Source organism: Carettochelys insculpta, chromosome 29 (genome assembly GCF_033958435.1).
Source record: "Carettochelys insculpta isolate YL-2023 chromosome 29, ASM3395843v1, whole genome shotgun sequence".
In the NCBI taxonomy this organism is placed as follows: domain Eukaryota; kingdom Metazoa; phylum Chordata; order Testudines; family Carettochelyidae; genus Carettochelys; species Carettochelys insculpta.
This window is the reverse complement of record NC_134165.1, coordinates 851476-870371: the sequence shown is the minus strand read 5'-3', so window position 1 is coordinate 870371 and position 18896 is coordinate 851476. Positions and strand designations below refer to the sequence as shown.

Here is an 18896-nt window from a genome sequence, read left to right as displayed (position 1 = left end):
CGTGCCAGGGTCTTTCTGGTGTCCCCCTCCCCCGAATGAGGCACATGTGGTCCCCCCGCCCCCTCCCTCTGCCAGGCCAAGCGCAACCACCTGAGATCGGGGCGTGGGACCCGTCTGTGCTCAGACCGGCCTGAACCCCGGAAGGCTCCTCCGGGATTTCCCCTCCTCGGCCGGGACCCAGGTGTCCAGGCGGCCCCCTCAGCCGGGGCGCGGGGCGGAGCGGGGCGGGGCGGACCCCTGCCCACCCACCAGCCGCGGAGCGGGACGGGGGGCGGGGCGCTGCCCCCCCCACCAGGGGGGCGCGGGGTGGGGCGGGGCGGACCCCCCACCCTCCGGGGCGCCCGGCGATGCGGCTCCTCCCCCGCCCCACGTGTCCAGGCGGCGGCGCCAGCGCCGAGCGGAGCCCGGGATCGCGGCGGAACCCGCGGCCGGTAAGGGAGCCGCTGTCCCGGGCCGGGGGACCGGGCTGGTCGCCCGCGGGTGGATGTACAGCCCCGAGCACCCGCTGCGCCCGGGGGGCTCGTCCCGAGTCCAGTCAGGGGCTCCCGGCCCCGCTGGAAGCTGCAGGGCCGGAGGTGGCTGCCCGTTGGGGGAGACCCGGGTCGGGGGGCCCTGGCAGGCGGGGGGGGAGCCGGCGCCGTGCGGCGGGGTTCGGGGCGCTCCCTCGGCTGACCCCCACCTCACCTCCGTCCTGCCCGCAGGCCGCGCCCCCGCCAGACGCGCCGCGGTTCCCAGCCATGGCCCGGGGCCTGGGACGTGCCTCTTTTGGGGGGCCCCACCTGCAGGGTGACCCCGGGCGTTGTGCTGCTGGGACCCCTTGCCAAGCCCTGGGCCGCCCGCCAGTCCCCCTGGCTCTGGCCTGACCCCCGCCATCCCACCCGGCTCTGGCCTGACCCCCACCATCCCACCCGGCTCTGGCCTGACCCCCCCGTCCCCTGGACACTGGCCTGACCCCCTGTACGCCAGCTCTGGTCTGATCCCCCCATCCCACCCGGCTCTGGCCTGACCCCAACCCCATCTCACGGGCACTGGCCTGACCCCCTGTACGCCAGCTCTGGTCTGACCCCCGCCATCCCACCCGGCTCTGGCCTGACCCCCACCATCCCACCTGGTTCTGGCCAGACTCCCCCATACCCCCGGCTCTGGCCTGTCTCCCCTGTCCCCTTCAGGCTGAGGTGCTGTGTCCCCCCCATCTCTGTCTGCTCCACTGTCACGCCCAGGCTCGCTCTGCTCCCTCCAAGCTCTGCCTTTGTCACCCCCCCAGCCTGTCTCACCCGCTTTCCCCCGGCTCTGGCCTGTCTCCCCAGGCTCTGTCTCACCCCCCCACCCCGCCTGTTCTCCACCCCGAGTTGGTCCTTTCTAGCTCCCCTCTGCTTCGCTGTAGCATCTCCACCCCTGCTCCCCTCCCCTCCCCTCCCCCTGCGGCTCTCCTGCCCCTCCTCCCTTGTGTGGGGCCCCTGAGCTCCCTCCTGGCTCCTCTGGGCTGGGCCTCCAAGGGCCCATTGGGGCTTTTCCGTTCACGGGGACAGCCCGTAGGGGAAGCTGCCGATTCCAGCATCTGGCCCAGCCAGGGTCCTGGCTCCTGCCTCTGGAGTCCAACAGGACCCCGCTGCCACCAGAGCCCTGACCACGCCTGGGGTGGAGGCATAAGAGCAGGACGGACCCCTAAGGGCTCTTGAGACTGGGAATAGAGCAGGGGCTGCTGGGGGCTGGGGGCCTAGGTTGGGGGGCAGTGGGATTTGTGGCCCAGGGGAGAAAGGGGATAAAATGCCCTTGATCAGGCCCCTTGGACAGGGAGCCCAGGGCTGGGGCAGCCCCACACACTGGGCACCTGTGGGACTTGGGCCTGGTCTCTCTCTCCCCACCTTAGCCACGCCCCAGGGCCGCCCCTGCCTGCTGTGGGGCTGGGCTGGGCCCAGGTTGTCTGCCTCCAAGCTGCCCCTTCCCCACATTACACCAGGCAGGGCCCCATGGCTGGCGGTCCATCCTGGCTGCCTTCCCCTGGCCCTGCTCATTGCACCACGGCTGTGCGACACGGCAGGCAGGGCCGGGCTTGCACGGCTGCTCACGAGGGCTGTCTGATGCCCTGTGGCCCAGGGGCCCTGGGTGTAGCGGGAGGATGGTCTATGGTGTGGCTATGGGGAGGCTGCTGGGCTCTCTCCGGGAGCTGGCTCTGGATGGGACACGTCAGGCTGCCAGTTGTGCAGTGGGCCTGGTTCCCAGGCCCTGGGCTGAGCCGCCTGGAGCCCACGCGTGTCGGCGAGATGGTGCCCGGTGAGAGGGGTGTGGGTGGGGGAGGACAGCGCCCCACTGCCAGGCTGAGCCAGGCTCCAGGCAGCGCATCACAGGGCTCCTCCTCTCTGCCCCCATCTGCAGAACAGGCAGCAAGTGGGAGCAGCGGCTGCCCCGGTGCAGGCACAGCAGGGTGGGTCCCCACCCACCTCATTGCCCCCTCTCTCCTGGAGCCCTGCCCCCCTCCTCGCCCCCACTGCCCTGGGTCCCCGCCCCTGTCCTGCCCCCCTCCCTGTCCGTCCTGGGTCCCGGCACTGGGCAGCTGTCCTGGGGCTGCTTGTGCCGTCAGGGCAGGCCCGGCACACAGGCTGCCTTTGTTGTTGGGGTTAGTGATGTCATTCTCCAGCCTGGGGGATGTGGGGGTGCATCCGGCCGCTCTCCCCGCCCCCGGGATCCCCGTCCATGGAGATGGCCTCGGACCTGGGCTTGCAGGGCAGCGCTGGGACTGGCGCATGTCGCAGCTGCCCTGTCAGCCTGGCCTGCACTGAGGGAGGGCAGGGTCCAGAGGGGGCGCTGGACTGAGAGCAGGGGGTGGTCGGGAGCCCCACAGCTGGGTCAGTCAGCGTGGCCCTGCTCTGTGGGGCTCTATCCCTCCCCTGGCTGGGAGCTTAACAGGAACTAGGCTGAAATAGGAAAATAGTCGCCCCAAAATCTGCATGTGTGTGTGCTGGTCTGTGCCCATGGCGTATGCGTGCTGGCCTGTTGCTCTGTTCCCATGGCGCGTGCATGTGTGTGCTGGCCTGTGCCCATGGCGTGTGCGTGCTGGCCTGTGCCCATGGCATGTGCGTGTTGCTCTGTTCCCATGGCGTGTGCGTGTGCATGTGCGTGCTGGTCTGTGCCCATGACGTGTGTACGTGCATGCTGGCCTGTGGCCACGTCACGTGCAGGTGCATGCTGGTCTGTGCCAATGGCATGTGTGTGTGTGTGTTGCTCTGTGCCCATGGTGTGTGCATGTGCGTGTTGGTCTGTGCCCATTGTGTGTGCGTGTGCATGTGCGTGTACATGTGTGTGTTGCTCTATGCCCATGGCGTGTGCGTGCTGGTCTGTGCCCATGGCGTGTGTGTTTGTGCGTTGTCCTGTGCCCATGGTGTGTGCATGCGTGTGCTGGTCTGTGTCCATGGTGTGTGTGTTGGTGTGCTGGTCTGTACCCATGGCATGTGTGTTTGTGTGCTGGTCTGTGCCCATGGCATGTGTGTGTTGGTCTGTGCCCATAGCGTGTGTGTGCTGGTTTGTGCCCATGGCGAGTGCATGCATGTGCTCGTCTGTGTCCATGGTATGTGCATGTGTGTGCTCGTCTGTGTCCATGGTGTGTGCATGTGTGTGCTGGTCTGTGTCCATGGCGTGTGCGTGTTGGTCTGTGCCTCTGGCATGTGCATACACATGTGCGTGGCTCCATGTTTGAACACCACAGCTGTATCACGGACGTGCGTCTGCACATGTGTGCCTCTCTGGGTGTGCATGTGTGTGCAGGCCAGGTGCTGCACGTGCCTGGGGCTGCTGTTACACTTGAGCGTGTCCCCCCGTCGCCCAGCAGGAGGTGTGTTCGCACTCACCAGGACACAGGGCCTGCTCTGCTGGAGCAGTTCCTCGCTCCCACCCCCAGACAGGGTTGTGCAAGCGAGTAACGGCCATGCCACCGTTAGAGCAGCTCACTGCCTTCCCCGGTTGTTGCACGCTTGTGTGCCCCGGCAGAGCCACGCCACCTGCACATAAGTTCACACCCTGCCCTTCACCCCTGCTCACATCCCAGCCTGACACACTCGTGTGCTCCTTTACACGCTGGCATTCTCTCACTCCTCCCTTGGCTCACTTTCCCCACCCCCGCCTCAGTGACTCACCAGCCCCAGCACCTGGGGCTGGGATGTGCCTGGATCGGACTCTGGGCCCTCACTCCAAGTGGCTCCCCCAGGCCCCCCCCGGCTTGGGACACCACTCCCAGCAAGTGCCCCCAGTGCAGATGGGGCAGTGCCAGGCTGTGCATCGGGGCCCAGCAGGTCCCACCCAGCACCTCCCCGGCATGGGAGTCACTGCAGGCACCTAGATGAGCATGCACGTGCCTGGCTCTGTGCACGTGTCTCTGTGTATGTGTGTGTGTGTGTGGGGCTGTGTGCGTCCCCGCAGCCTGGCGAGTGTGTGGCTTTGCACGAGCATGTGCATGGCACAGTCCGGGTGTGTCCGTTGCATGGTGGGGGTGTGCGTGTCTGGCCCCCAGCAGAGTCTCCTTCTGCCCAGGGGTCCTCCCAGTGCCCAACCTCCAGGGCAGCCTCCAGGCATCTCCGAGTGGTGTTGCAGCCCGGTGGCAGTGGGCAGATTCTGGGTGAGCACATTGGAGGGGTCCGAGTGGGGCCTGCTGGGGCTGAAGAAGGGAGGGTGGTGGCAGACCTGGGGGCAGGCTGGGGGAGGGGCTGTTATAGGAGTTGTAGTTTTGCTCTGTGGGCACTGAGGGGGTGAGGTGCGCTGGGGGTGCCCACGAGAGACGGGGAAAACTGGGTGCATCATGGGGGTGCGAATATGATGACGGGGGGAGCAGCTTCCTCATGTCCCCCCATGGCCAAATCTGAGTCTCACAGGTAGTGTTGGCTCTGCTCCGTCAGCTTGGATTTGTACCTGAGCAGGGCTGTGGGGGGCTTTGGGTTGGGAGTGGGGGGCGCCGGCAGGGCTGTGGGGGTGGGGCGGGGCTGTGGGGCAGGAGTGGGGGCACCGGCAGGGCTGTTGGGGTGGGCGGGGCTGTGGGGCAGGAGTGGGGGCGCCGGCAGGCTCGGGTGGGGCCAGATCCCGCAGGACCCGCCTGTCACTGACTAGCCCTGGCTGTGGCTTTGCAGCACAGCTGCTCCGACGTTGCTCCTAGGCCCCTTCCAGTCGCCCGGCTCCGGAGAACGGAGGCCCCAGGGAAGGGCCCTGGCCCCGTCTGGTGGGTTCCGGGAGCCCGGCTTGTCGCCCCGTGAGACCTGGGGCGTCTCTGTCAGGGCTGGGGCGTTTCCCTCCCTGCCACGCAAACCCTGAGCAAGCGCAGGGCCCTGCCTGGCCTGGGTGGCTGCTGGTACGAAATGGAGAGAGAGCGCTCTCCTTGGGCTGGGAGACTGGCGCGCCCACAGCTTTGGCCACAGGCCTCAGAGGGGTGGGCACGTTCGTCTGTATGTGCAACACCGAGATGTCCCGAGGTGCCCCACAGCCAGGCAGGTTTACTTGGGCATTGCCCGTGGGTCTGGTGAAATGGTGCTGCCCCACGGATGCATCCGCCCAGGTCAGTGTTTACACCTGTATGGCTTAGAATTCAGAGCAAGGGTGGGTGAGAAGTCAGACCTGGGAGAGAGAAAACAGGCTGCTCCCTGAGGTGCCCAGCCCCATTCTGACGCTAGCTGGAGGCAGGCTGAGTGTGCTCCATAGCCCCATAGCCTTGAAAGGGTGACAGGGACCCTGTTCCCACCCCCGAAAGTGGCAGACCGGCAGTACAGCACCCAGGCCGTGTCCTAGGGACCCCATGATTGGCTGCTAAAGGCAGGATACTGGCATGAGGGTGGGCGGGGCTTGCACCAGGTGTGCACAGATGCACGCCCCACAGCACCTTTTGCACCAGAAGGCAGGGTCCTGCCCATGGCCTGAGCCTCTCCCAGTGGGGGGCGCCCCATCGCTCCAGCCCATGGACCCATCCCCACATTGCTGTATCCCTGACCACAGCCCCTTTGCCAGGCCAGGCACCTGTCCAGTCTGTGCCCCACTGCCAGCTGTGCTCCCCCACCTCCTGGCTGGCAGGCTGGGCTCCGGGAGGCGGGGTGGGGCAGGGTTCTGGGAGCAAAGGGGGAGCTGGTGCTCTGGGGGCAGCCTGGGGCTTGCTGGGGTGGCTGCGTCAGACCTGCCCCATTGTGCTGACTCTGGCATGAGCCTATGGCATTTATTGGGCAACTTACGCCGGGGGCATTCCAGGCTGCGGGGTCAGACCAGGAATGTGGGTGGGGCTCTTGGGAAGTGGGTGCTGGGGACCCTAGTGCTGCAGGGAACCTGGGGGGGGCAGCTTGGATGGGTGAGAATGGAACGCAGCAGGCCCCAGGTGGGTTGGGGGTGTCGGGGGGGCAGTGTATGGGGGGGCTAGGCTGGTGCTAGGGTCCTTGGGGACAGAGCTGGCTGTAGGGGGCCCTGGGTTGCAAGCAGGTCTGGGGCAGTCGGTACAGGACGGGCGGGGTGCCGAGGGGCCTGGGGAGGCTGGAAGGAGTTTGCTGGATGCGGGGGCTGTTTGGGAGATGCTGGGTGTTGAGAGGGAGTCGGGGGGGGCAGGATGGGGCGGTTGGGGGGCCGAGAGGGTGTGGGGGGTGCCAGATGGGGCGGTAGGGCAGGTGGAGGTACCGGGGGGCGGGAGTTGGGGGCACTGGGGGGTCGGGGAGCGGATGGGGCGGGCCGGGATTGGGGGTCCCGCCCCGCTCCGTCCCGGGCCCCTCCCCGCCCCACGTGCGCCGGGCGGGGCCAGAGCCGGTCCCCGGGGGCGCCGTGCCGGGCCGGGCTCCTCCTGCCGGGGCGCGACTCGCTCCAGCTGCGCCCTGGCCACGGCCCGCGGCGGCGCGGGAGCCGGGCTGGAGCCGTGAGTAGAGGGGGGCCGGGCGGGGAGACGCGGCTGGCTCCGTGGGGCAGGCGATGGGGGAAGTCTGGCTCCGTGGGGCAGGCGATGGGGGGCGCGGCTGGCTCCGTGGGGCAGGCGATGGGGGGCATGTCTGGCTCCATGGGGTAGGCGATGGGGGGTTGCGGCTGGCTCCATGGGGCAGGCGATGGGGGCGCGGCTGGCTCCGTGGGGCAGGCGATGGGGGGGCGCAACTGGCTCCGTGGGACAGGAGATGGGGGGCGTGTCTGGCTCCGTGGGGCAGGCGATGGGGGGCATGTCTGGCTCCGTGGGGCAGGCGATGGGTAGTGTGCCTGGCTCCATGAGGCAGGCGATGGGGGGGCATGTCTGGCTCCGTGGGGCAGGCGATGGGGGGGTATGTCTGGCTCCATGGGGCAAGCGATGGGGGGTGCGACTGGCTTCGTGGGACAGGAGATGGGGGGCGTGTCTGGCTCCGTGGGGCAGGCGATGGGGAGGCATGTCTGGCTCCATGGGGTAGGCGATGGGGGGCATGTCTGGCTCCATGGGGCAGGCGATGGGGGGCGTGTCTGGCTCCGTGGGGCAGGCGATGCGGGGGCATCTGGCTCCGTGGGACAGGAGATGGGGGGCGTGTCTGGCTCCGTGGGGCAGGTGATGGGGGGGCGCGACTGGCTCCGTGGGACAGGAGATGGGGGTCGTGTCTGGCTCCGTGGGGCAGGCGATGGGGGGGCATGTCTGGCTCCGTGGGGTAGGCGATGGGGGGCGCGGCTGGCTCCGTGGGGCAGGCGATGGGGGGGCGCGACTGGCTCCGTGGGACAGGAGATGGGGAGCGTGTCTGGCTCCGTGGGGTAGGCGATGGGGGGCGTGTCTGGCTCCGTGGGGTAGGCGATGGGGGGCGCGACTGGCTCCGTGGGACAGGAGATGGGGGGGCGCGACTGGCTCCGTGGGACAGGAGATGGGGGGGCGCGACTGGCTCCGTGGGACAGGAGATGGGGGGGCATGTCTGGCTCCGTGGGGTAGGCGATGGGGGGCATGTCTGGCTCCGTGGGGTAGGCGATGGGGGGCGCGGCTGGCTCCGTGGGGCAGGCGATGGGGGGGCGCGACTGGCTCCGTGGGACAGGAGATGGGGGGGCATGTCTGGCTCCGTGGGGCAGGCGATGGGGGGGTTGCCTTTTGGGGATCTGTGGCCCAATGTCCCCCCAGCTGTTTGGTGGGTGCTGTGTACACAAGTTTTCTGCCTCTGGTCCCCCCCAGTACCTCTGGCTGCTCCTGCAGTGGGGAGGCTGGGGACTGCCCAGTGGGGGGAGCTGCCCCCTCCCAGTGCTAAGTCCAGTTATGGGGCCCATGGCCATGTGCTCTGCCTGTGCAGCCCCGGGGTACAACCGCGCCTGTGGGTGTCACCTCTGGCGACTGGGGCCACCCTCCCCTGTTTTCCCAGCCCCACAGGGCGCACAGCCATTACTCCTGGTCAGAGACTGCCAACACCCCCCCGTCATGCCAGCCCCACTCCTGTGGGGTTCTGGGGAGGCCTTGTGCACAGGGGACCCCCTCCTGGCCCTGTTGATTCTTCCCCCCCAAACAAGGGGCGAGGAAGGAACCGGAACCGCAGCCCTTAGAGGAGTCACTGCTCGCGGGCTGGTCCCTGGGCTGCCCTGGCTGACCTCCCCGCACGCCCCTGCTCTAAGCAGTAGCCTGCCCTTCCTCCTGGTGGGCAGTGGGGAGCCCCTCGCTGGCTGGGCCTCTTGGCGCCAGGAGTGGCCGGGCTGGGGGAATTGCTCAGGGGACAGTGAGTAAGTGGCAGAGCCAGGGGAAGACCCAGGAGTGCTGGCTCCCAGCCCCCATGTCTCAGCACTAGCCTGCCCTCCCGCCTGGCTGTGTCTTTGCGACACTGAGAAGTGCAGCTCTTCTTACCGCCTTCAGGATTTTGTTCTGAGTCATCTCCGCCTTGCGGTAGGCCAGCCCCTGCAAACACCTCCAGCGGCAGCACCTCAGCCAGCTGAGATTGATAGCAGCTGCTGATACCGCGGGGGTGGGGAAGGAGGTTCAGGCGGCATGCAGCGGGGTTCAAGGCAGGCAAGTCTGCCAGACCTCTGGGGTGTACGTCACCCCCGGGACCCTCCGTGTGCCAGGTGTGGCTGCGTGGGCGGTGCTGAGGGAGACGGGCACGCGGATGGGACTGTCTGGGACACAGGACAGGAGGAGAGTCCTAGGGAAGGAGAACATCCCTCCGGAGTGGGGAGACCTGACCCCAGGTGGGCACGAGGTGACCATCCATCCCGGATTGGGCGGGACAGTCCCGTATTTGGGATGCCAAAAAGTCGTCCCGATGTATTTTTTAAGGGATGAATTGTCCTGTATTTAGGCTTTCGGGGGCTGGGGGTGGGGCCGGGAGCGCCGGTGGCCACTGCTTCCCCAGGGCTCCGAGTCCAGGAACGCCCGTGGCTGCCGCTTCCCTGGGGCTCAGTGCAGCCACGAGGATCCACCCATCCCCCTTATATCTTTCTGTCTCATATTTGGAACAGGGAGATATGGTCGCCCTAAGTGGGGAATGCTGTGGTGTCCTCTGGCAAGACAGCTAGATGTGTGCAGTGCTGGGAGGAGCCGGCGGCTGCGGCACATGATGGTGCCCATCATGCCGGGAAGGACAGGAGAGAGGTCCTGGGGGCCATAGGCTGCTAGAAAGCAGTAACAGAGAGGGAGCCGTGCTAGTCTATATACTATCAAAACAAAACAGCAGTAAAGTAGCACTTTAAAGACTAACAGAATAATTTATTAGGTGAGGAGCTTTTGTGGGACAGACCCACTTCTTCAGCCCACAGCCAGACCAGAACAGAGTCAGTATTTAAAGCACAGAGAACCAAAAATAGTAATCAAGGTTGACACACAACCTCCCAACCTTATGAGGATTCTCACCCACAACCACAGTCTACACCCTGGGAATACCAGTCCTGGGACTTTTCCTTGCAACAAAGCCTGCTGCCAGCTTTGTCCACATATCTATTCTGGAGATACCATCACTTGACCTAACCAGGTTACTCACAGAATCACGGGCACATTCTCATGTTCCTCAACTAACATCATATATGCCATCATGTGCCAACAATGCCCAGATGCTTTGTATGTTGGACAGACTTCAAACTCTCTTTGACAAAGAGTTAATGGGCACAGAACAGACATAAAAACAGTCCTGATCCACAAACCAGTCAGCCAAAATTTTAATGGAGTGGGCCACTCTGTTAATGACTTAAGAGTTTGCGTGTTACTGAAGAGGAATTTTCACACTACTTTGGAAAGAGAAGCTGCTGAACTCTCTTTTATATTCAAATTCGACTCATTAACACGTGGTTTGAACCAGGATGGGAGTTTTCTAGGTCATTATAGGGGCTCCTCTGCATACTTGGCTTAATCTACTTCTTGACTCCCCCCTCACCGCCCCTCTACTCTGATTTGCTCACCTTGATAATATTTTTCTGATTTGTCCACCTTGCTTCCTGTTTTTGGTTCTCTGTGCCTTAAATGTTGCGTCTGTTCTGGTCTGGCTGTGGGCTGAAGAAGTGGGTCTGTCCCACGAAAGCTCCTCACCTAATGCATTATTCTGTTAGTCTTTAAAGTGCTACTTTGCTGCTTTTTTGTTTTGCTAAAAAGGAGGTTAAAGTTGAGGGCGTTCAGAACTAGGCAGCCTCTGCACAAAGGAGAGGCCTGTGCCAGAGGGCCTGGAGCCAGGCTGCGGGCTTGGAGAGCGAAAAGGGCCCGGGGGAGTGCTGGACCGAAGAGCTGGGGCAGCCAGCAGGGGACGGTGCAGCAAGGACAGAGCCAGCCCCTGGGGCGGGGAGGCTCTTAAGAGGCGTCTGAGTCCCACGGCGAGGAGAGGGGCTGCAGAAGTGTGGGCCGGAGGAGGAGGAACAGCCAGAAAACGAGTCCCCTTCGGGCCCAGCTGCGAGACAGGGACGCGTTGATGGGGGATTGTGGCCAAGGCGAGAGGCCTGGTGCTGAGCGGGGTGACCCTGCACGCCGGACAGCCAGGGAGGCGATGGACAGAGTGGGCAGCACAGGCCCTGGGTGGCCTGAGGCCAGTCCATGGGCCGTGGCAGAGGCAGGCTACGCAGTCACAGGACAGAGAGAGGCTCCCTGCGTCGTGGAAGAGATGAGAAGAACACGACGCTCAGTGGAGACTATAGCTCTAGATTTCAGTTCCTGCTGCTCTCTGTGACTGAGCCGAACCCCCGCGCCCAGGCCAGATGGGTCAATGCAGCTGAAGTTTTCTTCTGGCAACATCCAACTCTGCAAACCGACGGGTGGGGAGAGGGAGGGACAGTTTGGTGCTGGGAGCCATGGAACCAAACTCTGTCTTGTATGTAATGGAAACCCCTCCGAGGCAGGGCTCCTGCAGTTCCCACCACTCCTCTGCTTGGGCATTTCCTCTCCAATCACCCCCCTGCCAACAGGCATCCAGAGAGCCTTGAAGGTTGCCCTGCAAAGGGCATATGTCAATTATAACGGGCCGATCCACTCAGCCATCGCCACATCATTTCCTCCAGTATGCAGCTTTCCTTGGGATGTTTCGTTCTGGCAGCTGGGCCCTATATCGCCCCTGGCTCTGCCTCCACTGACACGCTTTCCTTTTTTACCCAGGGAGCAAACTTCTTCCAAGCAGTCCCCACTGGCTCTCTCGCTCACAGGGCAGGACAGCTGTTCTGTGGCAGAAGTGAGGGGACTATAGGAAGCTGTATGAGTGTGCTGGTTAATGTCTTCCCTTGTTCTTTCCAGTCCACTCCAGTGTTCCTTTCCGCGTTGCCTCTGTCCTCTCCTATCTTTTGTCTCTCTGGCTTGCAGACAATGTCTTAACTAACTCCTCTGCCGTCCTTGGCTGAGGTCCACCAGCACATAAGCACAGGACAAAACCAATCCCAGCCAGCTTGCGTCTGTCTTTGCACATGTTACTTTTTAGTCTGCTGAGAAGCAGAAATTGAAAAGGCCCAAACTTTTTCAAGAAGCAAGTGCCAGTAAGCGAGCTGGCTGCAAGGGAGGAGGGAGAATGTGGTGGTTTGCACATTGGCCTGCTAAACCCAGGGTTGTGAGCTCAATCCTCGCAGAGGCCATTTACGGTTGGGGCAAATAGATGCACCAGACCCCAATTCTACCCTGTTTTAGACCCCAATCCTACAAGAATTTACCTCCACGAGTGTCTCTGTTGAGCTTATTTTTTTTCTAACTACCTGCTCACGTGACAGCAGGGTGCGGACTCGGCGTGCTCCAGGCTTCTTCCATAGCAAACATTGCTTTCTCTGAGCAGATTTCTTTCAAGAAGCTGCACGCAGTCAGGTTCTTATGTGTGCTGTGTTACCAGCAGAGAGCACACTAGCCTCAGCAGAGCATGGCACGGACACAACATTTGAACCATGTTAAGATGAGGATATCTGTAGGTGTCTTCCGATTTGCAGAAACGTGGATCTGCAGATATTTGACACCTCCGGGGGCACAGGCCAAGTCAGAACAGGAAAGAAAACGCATCCTTTGCCAGTGTAGGCCTGAGACAAATGACAATATATTTAAAATTAAGACAACCATCGTTTTTGTGAGACTGTCAGTGTGCATAGCAAGTGTGTGATGAGATGTAATGTGACTGCTCTTTCGAAATGAGAATTCCAGAGTGGTGTTGGCTTCAAAGAGTCCTATTTAAATTGAAAAACCAGTGACTTTTATCCACTTCGAGAGCTAGAGTGTAATAATGGGGGATTTCCATCAGAGTTCCCTGTGAGCTGAGTACTTGGGTGGCTGCCTAGGAGAGATTAAGATGCTACCCAACTGATTAGCAGAGTCCTTGCAGCCGGCAGCCGGTGTTTCTCTTGGGGGTGCCCAGCTGCATGCGCCTTGGTGCACATGGCAAAATTTATTCTTCCCCGGGTGGAAAAATCAAAGGGAACCGTGATTTCAGGTCTCTCCAGCTGAGCTGGGAACATGGCCCCTCCGGCTGGGATATGGTGATACAATGTCTAGGCTCCATTAATGTTGCTTCTTGGAGCAGCGAGTCCTGGAACCCACAGGGGGAGAGCCCATTCTGGGTTCAGCCCCCAGTGGTGCACCTGATGTGGCCCCAGGGGCGAAGGTAGCTGGGGTGGTGGGTACCAGCCACCAGGGTGCACTTCAAGTACCGTGTGGGGATGGGGGAAGTACCAAGGAATCCCTGTCACAGCAGCTTTTAACTTCAAACGGGAACCATGCAAAAATAAAGCCGCTTGTGAAACAGAAATGAAAAGGAGCACTCAGAGGAACACGATGCCTGCAGGTTGTGTCGGACCATCTCTGAGCCACCGGAAAGCAGGCTCGCATGACAGCCCACGTCAAAAACCCCTGGTCCAAATCAATACCGCCCTGGTCTAGCAAGAGAGTTAAAGGGGGGTAGAGCCCAAACGGCTCCTTTAGACATTGGGACTCAAGTCCCAGAAAGGCAAATACAAAGGAGTGTGAACTCTGCTGACACAGCCCAGGGCCAAGTGCAACCAGACAGGCCCAAAGGGTTTGGAAGAGCAGCTAGCAAAGGACACGCACCCGACAGTGCCTCAGCAGCAGGGAGCTGCCAGACAGTCGGCTGGGCCAAGGAAGGCCAGGCGCTAATGGAGCCTGTAGGAAGCAGAGAGCTGTGGGAATTCTTTGCGTCTCTCCATGCTGCAGAGGGTGGGAGGGAAGCTCTCCCCTCAGAGCCATTGTGACGAGATGACAGAGCTCAGGGATGGTCCCAGACTGAGGTCTCACCAGCAGAGGTTTGTGTGCGTTCAAGTCACCAGGGCCTGATGGTGCTGGCCAAGGCACTCCGGGATGTGACTCCCCATGCTGGAGGCAGCTATCGTACAGGGAAGTCCTTTCCTACCGACCTGTTGGAATTGTGTGTGGGGCCACCCGTGCAGTGGGGGGGGGGGGTTGGCGGGTGTAGACTTTCAGAAAGCCCCTTGTCTAGCCCCCTGAAGCAAAGTGAGTTGTCTGGGCTGAGAGGGAAGGACCTCACATAGACGGGTGAGGTGTTAAAGGCAGGAGACAATGGGCAGGAGTAACCGGGCTGTTCCCACAGTCAAGGGCTGAATAGCGGATCGGATCTGGGGCCAGGGATGTTCGATGCCCCCGTCAGGGGTTTGGAAGCCCCACACCAGCTGAGCTGAGCTGGCCAAGTCCGCAGATGATAGCAAACAACTGCAGAGAGTTCAGTCCAAGGCAGACTGCAGAGCGGCAGCAGCCTCCCAGAGCGGGGGACTGAACGCTCCAGGAGAAGCCGTGTGGATAAATGCAAAGTAACACACCTTGGAAAACACCGGCCCAGCTGTACACGCAGGATGAGGAGACCTGAGTCAGCAGTTACTGGTCCGGAGAGAGAGCTTGGAGTCACGGGGCGAGAGCTCCAAAAACCTCCACTTGCGGTGCAGCAGCCAGGGGAGGGGAGAGGCTGCTAGCGCTCTGAGTCCCCGGCGTGCCCACAGCAGGAGAGTGCGGAGCGGAACAAGGTGCACAGGACAGCAGCGAGAACGCGGAGGGGTCCAGGCTGGTGTGCGGAGGCCGGCAGGCAGTGTGGATGGTTCTCTCCGTAAGGGGTGGCCTCGGGCGTGTGCCGCTCCCTCGGATGGCGACGAGTCTGGAGTGAGCGAGGGAGGAAGGAGGCACAGAAGCAGTGGCGCACCAATGGAAGCAGCACGCGGCGGGCTGGGACGAGCGGGCAGTAGCTCTGCACACGAGGCCCAGAGCACCAGGGGACGGTGTGAAGCCAGTAGCACAGCTGGGTTCAAACACGTATTAGCCAAGTTCCTGGGTCAGGGCCTGTCTCTAGGGTTCCCTCACCCTCCACCTGCCGGCAGCCGGGGCTGGACATTGCAGCATCGCCCTGCCCTCTTCTTTCGCTCTGATGTGTCAGGCTCTGGCCATTGCCCGGAGACAGGACAGCGGCCTGGCTGGACTGGCAGCCTGAGCGTTCACACCGGCGCTTCCCAGACGCTGCCTGAGGTCAGGGCCCCATTGTGCCCAGAGCACAACCCCACGGGGAGGGGTGACCGGGGTCCCTCTCATGGTTTCTATCCATGGGCAGAAGAAACTTCTGTGCACCACCTGCAGAAATGCCAGCTGTGGGCACTCTGCTATCAGCTGGGCAGCGCCCGACTCTGTCCTGGGTGGCCGCCCCAGTGCTCAGCTGGCAGGGAGTGCCGGAGGTGACCTCTGCCCTGCAGAACTCTGCCCCTCAGCAGCAGGCACTCACCCAGGATGGAAGGCGAGGCTGGGATCAGCCCCCCGGTTTCCCAACGCCCAGCCCCACCCCCGACCTGGGGACCCACCCTGCACGCAAGTCCCCCTCTCATCACTGTGGTCAGCAGCTGACTCTGGTGCAGGGGGCGGTGGTGACAACTGTGATCCCAGCTGAGAACCTGGCCAAGGGCAATGGAGCAGCCAGAGGCGGGACTGGCTGAGTGGCACTGGGGGGCGGGGGGGGACATGCAGCTCCACCTCCCCTCCCCTGCAGGGCCGCTGCAGCTGGCGGGGGGAGGGGCGTGTGAGAGCCAGAGCAGCGTGTGCTGGACAACGGGGTGTCCCTGCTGGGCGGCCTGGAGCTCCGGTAGCAAACACAAACCAGCACTCGCTCCCAGCGGAGGCCCAGCGACCCCGGAGCCCAGGGGCTGCCGGGAACTGGAAGGGCCCCACCCTGGCCGTGGGAAAGGGAACCTCTGCTGCCAGGGGGCTGTTAACCTGTGGGACCCGCTGCGGCTGCGGGGGGCCCAGGAGTTGGGGCAGGTCAGGCGTCTGGGTGCTCTGCCCCAGCTGGGGCGTGTGGGGGATGGTCGAGGGCTGGAGGGAGGAGAAGGACAGCCGGGGGGGTCCTGTCCTGCTCCTGTTTGGGCCGTCACTACTCTGGCGGCCCTGGCTCTGAGCCCCTCTCTGTGCCTTTGTCCCCAGGTGCGCCCAGCAAGGCGGGCATGGCTGGCGCCTGGTGAGTGGCAGGGTGGGGCCGGCCGGCGCTGCCCCGGGAAGCCATGGGCAGCATCTACAAGGAGTACTTCAACCCGCAGAAGATCCGGGAGCACTACAACTACACCAAGGAGCTGACGGGCAGCCAGGCAGCCCCAGGGCGCGATGCCATCTCCGTGCTCATAGTGGGGCTCTGCGTGCTCATCGTGCTGGAGAACCTGCTGGTGCTGGTGGCCGTCTACCGCAACAAGAAGTTCCACTCGGCCATGTTCATCTTCATCGGCAACCTGGCCTTCTCCGACCTGCTGGCCGGCCTGGCTTTCATGGCCAACGTGCTGCTCTCAGGGCCCCGCACCTTCCACTTGATGCCGGTGCAGTGGTTCGTGCGGGAGGGCACGGCCTTCGCCACGCTGGCCGCCTCCGTCTTCAGCCTGCTGGCCATCGCCATTGAGCGCCACGTGGCCATCACCAAGGTGAAGGTGTACCGCAGCGACCGGAGCTGCCGCATGGTGCTGCTGATTGGCGCCTGCTGGGTGATCTCGGCCGCCGTGGGGGGCCTGCCCATCATGGGCTGGAACTGCATGGGCCGCCTGGAGGACTGCTCCACTGTCCTGCCACTCTACTCCAAGCGCTACATCCTCTTCGTGGTCACCGTCTTCAGCGCCATCCTGGTGTCCATCGCGCTGCTCTACGGCCACATCTACTGCATCGTGCGCTCCAGCCACGCCGAGATCGCTGGCCCACAGACCCTGGCCCTGCTCCGCACTGTCACCATCGTGCTGGGGGCCTTCGTGGTCTGCTGGCTGCCGGCCTTCATCATCCTCCTGCTGGACACCTCCTGCGCCATCAAGGCCTGCCCCGTGCTCTACAAGGCGGACTACTTCTTCAGCTTCGCCACGCTCAACTCGGCCATCAACCCCATCATTTACACGCTGCGCAGCAAGGACATGCGCCGGGAGTTCCTGCGGGTGCTGTGCTGCTGGGGCCTGGCGGGGCGCGGCCGGCCGGCCGAGCGCTGCCGCGTGCCACTTCGCAGCTCCAGCTCCCCGGAGCGCTGCACCCAGAAGCAGGATCTGCCCACCTCGCCCATCCTGCGGGAATGCACCACCTCGGTGTGAGGCGGGGCAGGGGACACCGACCAGTACAGCAGGATCCCGGCCCCCGGCTGGCTCTGCCAAGTGCAGCAGCACTGGGGCAGGTGGGCAGGGGCTGGGAGTTACGGACCATCCGGTCCGGTGCGTGGGAGCCCATCATCTGAGGGCCACCCGCGCCAGCTGGGAGCCTCCCCCAGCTCTCCCACCCATGAGAACCCGGCGGCGGGGTGCAAGCTGCCTGTCTCCATGTGCACCAGCCCAGGGGCTAGCTGGGCGTTCAGCTCCACCCTGCTCTGCCCAGCCAAGGAACTGCCACCTGCTCTGCTGGGGCAGAGGGGGCTGGTGATGAGGGGCGCAGGGCACTGCAGACTCCTAGCGCTAAGCCTGGCCCTGGGGGCTGGTACAGAATTTGTGCACAGTCAGACCCAAACCCCATGTTTCCCCCTGGCCGGCTGGTGGTGTCAGGGCAGGAGCAGCTGGGGAACTCCCTGCACAGACCCCAGGTGCTCCTCTGCCAAAGCCCCTGGGGCAGCCTCGCCAGCCCGCCTGGGGCGAGGGGCTGCAGGGATCGTGGGACCCAGGGCACTGCTGAGAGTGCTGTCTGTCCCTGCCCCTCCCTGCGATCTGCTCTCCGTCTGTCCATCTGTTTAGCCTGGACCTCCTAAACTGTCACTCAACAGGTGGGTCGGCTCCTGGGTTGCCCATCCATTCGTCTGTCCTGCAGTGCCTAAGCGTCAGCCTGTGCAGCTGGGGCCTCCTTGGTCCCCCCCTCACTGCAGCCTGGTGCGCTGGCCCCGACTGGGATCGGAGCAGGCTGTGCCCTGCCCCTGGCCCTGTGCTCGGCTGTGACCAATGGACGACGTCTCCATGAGACACAGAGGGGCTGGGATCGGAGCAGGCTGCGTCCTGTCTCCTGGCCCTGTGCTCAGCTGCGCCCAGTGGACATCACATCCATGAGACACAGAAGGGCTGGAGGGGGCGTGGGAATGGGGGCCCTGCCCAGGTCAGATCACCTGCTGCCCCCGCCCGCCCCGGCTGTGGGGCCAGCAGAGCTCCCTCCTGCAGCAGCTGTGGGGTGTGTGCAGTGTGTCTGCGGGGGGCGTGCCCTACGTGTGCCCACTAGGACGCAGAGTGTGTCCCCAGGCCTGGGGCCCTCCCCCTAGGGGCTGGAGCAGTTTGCTCTGCAGGGGAGGGGAGGTATGCCCAGACTGTAACCCCTGCATATGCTGGGAACCCCAGTGAGCTGGGGTGCAGCCCCCCTCCACGCCTGCCTTTCCCTGGCCCCCAGCTGTCTGCCTCTCCAGCCATGCCTGGATGGGCGCCGGGACAGGGACCAGCCCCAGGCAGGCAGCTCCTGTGCGACCCCTGGGAGCCTGCCCCGCTCTGCGCCCCCCAGCAGAGCTTGGAGTGCCCTGCCAGCAGGACTCGTGGGCATGCAGCAGGGTGGTGGCAGGGGGACACCCACCCTGGGAAACACTACGGGAGCCTGGGGCCCTGGGCCCAGTTCTCTACATGGGGCCCTGGGCGCCACTGGATTAAAGTGTTTGTTTGTATAGCTGCTGCCTGCTGTGGTTCCTCCTGCCCCAGCCATGGGGCTCCCGCTGCCCCCAGGGCCCCGAACCCCCGTGCCTGGGCTCCGTGAGCGAGCTGGCCTGTGCTTGGGGCAGGGCTCGCCATACCAGGACCAGCTGCCAGGCCAAAGGAAGGCTGGGGGGTTCCTGGGTTGGGGGATTGGTCCTGGGGCAGTGGGTGTGGGGGGGCCTTGGGTGTCGAGGTGGTCCGGGGGGCAAGTGGGGGGAGGGGTGGGAGATGTTCTGGTTGCCATAGAAACCTAGCTCCCAACCCCCCAAGCTCTAGGCACACAAGCAACAGATGCTGCTGCAAGGATTGGGGGGCAGCTTGGTGGGAGCCGGGGGCCAGGCTCGCTGACAGGGCGGGGGGCCCAAGAGGGTAAAGGAGGAGTGCCGTGCTCTGAGCTGTGCCAACGGGCTGAGTGCCCAGCC

The 18896-nt window shown here is 63.8% G+C and overlaps 2 protein-coding genes across 4 annotated transcripts in view; both read left to right on the top strand.

Annotated features, from left to right (window-relative positions):
• Window positions 1–368: 368 nt before the first annotated feature.
• On the top strand, window positions 369–18442 carry S1PR2 (sphingosine-1-phosphate receptor 2). 3 transcript variants are annotated; one of them, XM_074979630.1, is made up of 2 exons: window positions 369–431; window positions 15788–18442. In XM_074979630.1, exon 2 carries the CDS (start codon window positions 15865–15867, stop codon window positions 16915–16917), a length of 1053 nt encoding a protein of 350 aa, XP_074835731.1. In that variant the 5' UTR covers window positions 369–431; window positions 15788–15864; the 3' UTR covers window positions 16918–18442. The 3 variants fall into 3 exon arrangements, with proteins under 3 accessions (XP_074835731.1, XP_074835732.1, XP_074835733.1); XM_074979631.1 differs by lacking the exon at window positions 369–431 and adding an exon at window positions 3844–4609; XM_074979632.1 differs by lacking the exon at window positions 369–431 and adding an exon at window positions 13851–14845.
• Window positions 6770–18896, top strand: part of DNMT1 (DNA methyltransferase 1) — a 56980-nt gene continuing 44853 nt past the window's right edge. The window contains exon 1 of the mRNA XM_074979627.1: window positions 6770–6865. The gene's annotated coding sequence lies outside the window, so the exon portion shown is untranslated. The remainder of the gene's footprint in view (window positions 6866–18896) is intronic.

Excerpts from the sequence above, each read along its gene's own strand:
- S1PR2 (XM_074979630.1), top strand. The coding sequence starts at position 15,865 with ATGGGCAGCATCTACAAGGAGTACTTCAACCCGCAGAAGATCCGGGAG.